The 6,789-nt window shown below is 40.4% G+C and overlaps 1 protein-coding gene across 1 annotated transcript in view; it reads right to left on the bottom strand.

Moving 5' to 3' along the window:
- Nucleotides 1–310: 310 nt before the first annotated feature.
- Nucleotides 311–6,789, bottom strand: part of LOC125482485 (eukaryotic translation initiation factor 3 subunit H-like) — a gene marked incomplete at its 3' end in the record, with an annotated part of 6,946 nt that continues 467 nt past the window's right edge. The window contains exon 2 of the mRNA XM_048594567.1: nucleotides 311–467. Within this exon, the coding sequence (XP_048450524.1) occupies nucleotides 311–467 (157 nt within the window). The remainder of the gene's footprint in view (nucleotides 468–6,789) is intronic.

Raw genomic sequence — 6,789 nt, 5'->3', positions numbered from 1 at the left:
CTGTTTTTTTCCTTCACAGATGCTGCCAGACCTGCTGAGCTTTTCCAACAATTTCTGTTTTGTTTCCCAGAAAACTAATTGACTTACCAGCAAATTCACAGTGAGAATAAAAGATTTAAATTAATATTAATTACTCAAAGGCCAATTTTCAAATGAAAATTCCTAAGGAGCTTTTAGTTTCCACTCAGCAATCTGTCAGTGGCAGTCATTATACAACTGAACATGATGACTGTCGTCAAGTGACACAAGCATAAAATTTAGACAATAAAGTGCGATACATTAGGGTTCAGCAAAATTTCTCACAACATACCTTCATCAAAGTCAGCATCCTCTTCTGTATGTTGAGGGAAGGGGAAACAATTGGTAATTTCGAGGCGATCGTCTACCACAAGTCCCAACAAAACCCCCTGGACCACTTCACTGCCTTGACCCTCCTCCTGGAAATGTTTGATGATCTTCAGCACAACCTAAAGTTAGAACATGGTAATATACCTATAAAAACTCCAAACATACTGAATCTAACATATACTTACATATATTAATGCAAATAACAGAATATAATCAAGATAGAAAGTCACAAAATAAGATGGATTATTTGAAAAGATGTTGGGTCAGGGTAAACGAAGATAGTGAAAGTGTGTCTATGTTCAACACATAGTCAGGGACTATGTCTTCAGGAATAGTGCCAGAAGACTGGAGACTAGCAAATGTTGTCCCCTTGTTCAAGAAGGGGAGTAGAGACAACCCTGGTAATTATAGACCAGTGAGCCTTACTTCGGTTGTGGGTAAAGTGTTGGAAAGGATTATAAGAGATAGGATTTATAATCATCTAGAAAGGAATAATTTGATTAGAGATAGTCAACACGGTTTTGTGAAGGGTAGGTCGTGCCTCACAAACCTTATTGAGTTCTTTGAGAAGGTGACCAAACAGGTGGATGAGGGTAAAGCGGTTGATGTGGTGTATTTGGATTTCAGTAAAGCGTTTGATAAGGTTCCCCATGGTAGGCTATTGCAGAAAATACGGAGGCATGGGATTGAGGGTGATTTAGCGGTTTGGATCAGAAATTGGCTAGCTGTAAGAAGACAGAGGGTGGTGGTTGATGGGAAATGTTCATCCTGGAGTTCAGGTCCTAGTGGTGTACCTCAAGGATCTGTTTTGGGGCCACTGCTGTTTGTCATTTTTATAAATGACCTGGATGAGGGCGTAGAAGGATGGGTTAGTAAATTTGCGGATGACACCAAAGTCGGTGGAGTTGTGGATAGTGCGGAAGGATGTTGCAGGTTACAGAGGGACATAGATAAGCTGCAGAGCTGGGCTGAGAGGTGGCAAATGGAGTTTAATGCGGAAAAGTGTGAGGTGATTCACTTTGGAAGGAGTAACAGGAATACAGAGTACTGGGCTAATGGTAAGATTCTTGGTAGTGTGGATGAGCAGAAAGATCTCGGTGTCCATGTGCATAGATCACTGAAAGTTGCCACCCAGGTTGATAGCGTTGTTAAGAAGGCATACAGTATGTTAGGTTTTATTGATAGAGGGATTGAGTTTCGGAGCCATGAGGTCACGTTGCAGCTGTACAAAACTCTGGTGCGGCCGCACTTGGAGTATTGCGTACAGTTCTGGTCACCGCATTATAGGAAGGATGTGGAAGCATTGGAAAGGGTGCAGAGGAGATTTACCAGGATGTTGCCTGGTATGGAGGGAAGGTCTTATGAGGAAAGGCTGAGGGTTTTGAGGCTGTTTTCGTTAGAGAGAAGAAGGTTAAGAGGTGACTTGATAGAGACATACAAGATGATCAGAGGATTAGATAGGGTGGACAGTGGGAGCCTTTTTCCTCGGATGGTGATGGCTAGCACGAGGGGACATAGCCTTAAATTGAGGGGTGATAGATATAGGACAGATGTCAGAGGTAGGTTCTTTACTCAGAGAGTAGTAAAGGCGTGGAATGCCCTGACTGCAAAAATAGTAGACTCGCCCACTTTAAGGGCATTTAAATGGTCATTGGATAAACATATGGATGATAATGGAATAGTTTAGGTTAGATGGGCTTCAGATTGGTTTCACTGGTCGGCGCAACATCGAGGGCCGAAGGGCCTGTACTGCGCTGTAATGTTCTATGTTCTATGTTCTATATTCTATTACTTAACTTTCTAGACTCTTCCACATGGATGCACTTCCTTCTTGTTTGGAGCTAGGGCTGCTAATTTTCAGAGAAAAACCAAAAGTTAAAAGATTCCTTCTCAGGTTACCATGTTTGAGAGATGGATGAGCAAAGGGCAGGGATGGAAGGGAGCGGTGGAAGGCAGAGGGACAGAGGATGGGGAGCAAGGAGCCAGGAGCAGATGGCCCCAGAAGCCCAAAGAGAGACACAAGGAAGGGAGAACTCAGAAAGAGATGGAGGGGATGAGCGAGAGATTTGAACAGAGGACCTGTATTTCTATATATAGATCTGGCAATTCTTTCAAGTCACATAGTAGGGATGAAATGGTCAATAATTGCAGTTAAGGTTTTCCTTCCAAGAATGGATACTTTATTACCATTTGAACAGCTAAATTATATTGAGTTGAGGAATGTGCTCTGGTATACTCGTCCAGTGACAATATTAGACCACTATTCCAATGCCTCCCTCCAAAGGAAAGGCAATAAGCTACTTTTGAGTTAAATCCAGAATTTTGCTCATTTAGCAACATTTCACATCAAAATATTGCTTGTGAATATTATCATTGTAACTAAAATACCACAGAACGGCCACCTAGAAGCCAGGATGGACAAGCTAGGCTTGCATCTGCTGGAGTTGGAGAGAGTAAAAGTGACTTTATTGAAACATAAGATCCTGAGGGTCTTAACAGGGTGAACATGGTGAGGATATTTTCTCTTATGGGAGAATCTAGAACTAAGGGTAAACGTTTGAAAATCAGACGTCGTCCATTTAAAAGAGAGATTAGGTGAAGTTTTCTCTCCGAGGGTTGTAAATGTTTGGAACTCTCTTCCTGAAAAAGTGGTGAGGCGGAGTCCTCAAATATTTTTAAAGACAGATTCCTGTTAACAAAATGTTGAGGGGCAAGAAGGTTATGCGAGTAATTAGAAATGCAGACTTGAGGTTCAAATCATATCAGCCATGATCTTATTGAATGACGGAGCAGGTTCAAAAAAACTGCATGGTCCCCTCCTGCTCCTAATTTGTTTGTACGTACCTGTGATGCAGAATCCAAAAACAATCTTAATTGTGAGATAAGTGTTAACTCCATTTTCAAACTAATGCTACCCCTCATATTTAGCATGGGAAAAATCTATCCCAGAGCTTAACTCAAGAGGCTGACAAGAATTTTAGTGCATTTTGAACAGAATATTGACTGTGTAGTCATATTTTAGTAAACTGTAAAAGTCTATTTATTATATGCACAAGTGTGCATTATAAATTTTGCAATTGTACTTGATTTTAATACCTATGGAATGTGCACAAAATGGTACTTTTCCATTTTTATGAATATAGCAAACATTCACACATTTTTTGACAAACTACAGAATGTATCTGTATCAATGTATAGAAATCTCTGCTCAATCAATAATTGAATTAGTCATTTTACATCCAAATAGGAAAGCATCCTAGTAACTGATTTAGCACCTTACTAAAATTAATGCACAGGTTTATTGTGAAGTACAGCAGTAATTAATTGAACCAATAGCACACAAAAAGCACTACAATAACAAAGAATAATGTATTATGTAGCAAATTATGGTCAAACGAAATAGCATCAGCTGAAATTAATAAAAATTATAATAGGTCAAGCATTACTGGTTGAAGTTTTTCAACCAAACTAGGCAGTCACAATTACATGCTTTCATGCCTAGGACTACTGATTTATGTGAGTGCAGCTTCTCAGAAAATTTAAAATGGAGTTAAGTATAGAAGGAAACCAGAGGCTAACGCTGTGCAACTGTTAAACACAGAAACATCGAAAATAGGATGAGTAATCCATTTGGCCTTTCGCACCTGCTCTGCCATTCAATATGGCTGTCCAACTCAATACTCTGTTCCCACTTTCTCCTAATGCCCTTTGATCACTTTATCCCTAAGAATTCAACCCAACCCCTTCTTGAAAACGTTCAAGGTTTTGGCCCCAACTACGTTGTGTGGTAGAGAATTCCACAGGCTCACGACTCTCCAGGTAAAGAAATTTCTCCCAAATTTGTCCTAAACTTAATCCATATCGTGTGGACTGTGACCTCTAGTTCTCGTCTCCTCAGTCAGCAGGAGCATCTCTCCTGTTTTTATCTTGTCCAGTGCTGTTAGAATTGTATTGGTTTCTATGAAATCCTGCCTCATTCTTCTAAAATTCCAGTGAATATCTAGTCCTAACCAATCCAGTCATATGTCAGTCCTGCCATCTCAGGAATCAGTCTGGTAATATTTGTTGCACTTCCTCCACAGCCAGAACATCCTGAGAACAAAACTGCACACAATATGTGAGGTTTGGTCTTTTAAGAACCTGTACAACTGCAGCAAAACATCCATGCTCCTGCACTCACATCTCTTGCTGTGAAGGCCAACATACCACATGCCTTCTTCAACGTCTGCTGCACCTGCATGCTTACTTTCAGCAACTAGTGTACAAGGACACCCAGTTCTTGTTCAAATTCCCCATTTCCCCAATTTATCACCATTCTGATTATTTTCCTTTTTGTTTGCTACCAAAGTAAATACCTTTTCATTTATCCACATTATACTTCATCTGCCATGCACTCAACTTGTCCAAATCAAAGTTCAGCCTCCCACCCTCCTTTGTCATCTGCAAACTTGGAAACATTACATTTAGTTCCTTCATTTAAATCATTAATAGAGATTGTGAAGAGGATATTATTGAACATAAAGAGCGTCAGCAACCATAGTGTATGTTTTACTACATTGAAGGTGCTATATACATGTAATTTGCTATTGTTGTAGATGGCATAGCATAGCATCTAAAACAAGCTATTCCTAACAATTACACCAACTGAGTAACCATTTCACACAGGGAAAGTAGAGATCTACGATGTTATTACAAATGTATTGTGCAAGTTAAGGATTAAAGAAAAGGAAGACTGGAAATTGGTGAATTTGCACGTTTTTAATCTTTCAGCTCTACAACCTGTATTATCCCCTTGATAAGGGCAACACAAGTTCACACCACTTCAAGATGTTCCATTTATATATTTTGGGTGAGACTAAATTACTAGTCTGATTTTTGAACAGATTCCAGACCTCTAATTCACTACCGTCACAACTTACTTGGGTAGTGTGCTGGAAGTCATGCTTCACTATTCCGAGTTACCACAAATGTGAAAACTTAAAGAAATGATCTAATTGCCCAATTCTTCCTAACAGTCTTAATAAAGAATAAAAGAATATGCATACCAGGATTTTCCATGAACAAAACAAAATTATTTATTCTAAGTGCTATTTTTAACCAACAAGAATGAAGTATGAATTACTAACTTATAACTATAACTTATACTTTCACCCTTTGTAAAATTCCAATATGCATACAGATACATCAAGAAACAAGACAGTGATATTAAGGTTGGGGAAAGAAAAGAGGTAAAAGAAACATGGAGAAACAGTATGATTGCACCAATTCAGACCATAGGAGTTGATAAGTTGTTCACTTTTGGTTCCTTCTGTTTTCTTTCCATTCTTTGCTAATACAAGGTTGTATTCACATCTATGCCGGCTTTCATTCACTAACTGAGAATCTACCCGATCAGTGCCTTTGAAAGTGTTTCCTTGCCCTTTGTCCTTTCAATAGGCAGTTTCCAGAAGGCACTTTACAAGCGGTGAGAAAGGCTGCTGCAAGATTTTCTGTTACTTCCCACAGGAGGGGGAGGAGAGGCAGAGATGCTTTCTCTTTGGAAACATCCTTTCTCTGCTTCTGCTCTGTTATCCATGTTACAACAAGGTTGTAGCCACTTGCTCAGGAACTCATCAAATGGTTGTTCCCATACTGAGCCCGTAACAACTGGTCAACTGAATACCCAAAGAACCGTCTCGGGGCAAAACTGCCCTGAACACACTAACGGAGCTGAGCTGTCCAGCATCCTCCTTTACTACTTGAATAAAGCAACATTGCAGATATGAGTTACAATGAATTCTAGCAACTTGTTTTTACAATTGCAATATGCTCTTCAACAGTTTCCTTGGTTTCAAATAGTACCTTTTCCCATTTTTAGCCCACAACTCTAAAAGATAAGTGGATTTTACACTATGTAACTAAATTTCTTCTCTCAAGATATAATACTAAAACTTAAAAACATGTCGTTGCCTAACTATAGATTTGATAGTATGATAGAACTCCTACAGTGTGGAAACAGGCCATTCAGTCTATCGAGTCCACAATGCACCAAAGACCACCCCATCCCGATCCCTACCTTGACCCCATTATCCTGCATTTCCCGTGGCTAATCCGCCTAGCCTACACATCCCTGGACAGTATGGGACAATTTAGCCTGGCCAATCCACCTAACCTGCACATCTTTGGAGTTTGGGAGGAAACTGGAGCACCCGGAGGACACGGGACGCCGTGCAGACAGAGGAAGAATCTGCAAACTCCACACAGTTGCCCAGGACTGGGACTGGAACTGAAACTGAACCCAGGTCCCTGACACCGTGAGGCAGCGGTGCTAACTACTGAGCCACTGTGCCACGCCAGCACTTTGTCTCCTTCCCCTTCATTCCTCTTCCAATCTCCACACCCAGCCCCTTCCTAGCCCCTCTACACCTAGCCATTCCCATCTCCTGTTTTTAATTTCAACTC

The sequence above is a fragment of the Rhincodon typus genome, unplaced genomic scaffold (assembly GCF_021869965.1).
Source record: "Rhincodon typus isolate 14 unplaced genomic scaffold, sRhiTyp1.1 hic_rhity00011063, whole genome shotgun sequence".
In the NCBI taxonomy this organism is placed as follows: domain Eukaryota; kingdom Metazoa; phylum Chordata; class Chondrichthyes; order Orectolobiformes; family Rhincodontidae; genus Rhincodon; species Rhincodon typus.
This window is presented reverse-complemented; position numbering and strand designations above follow the sequence as displayed.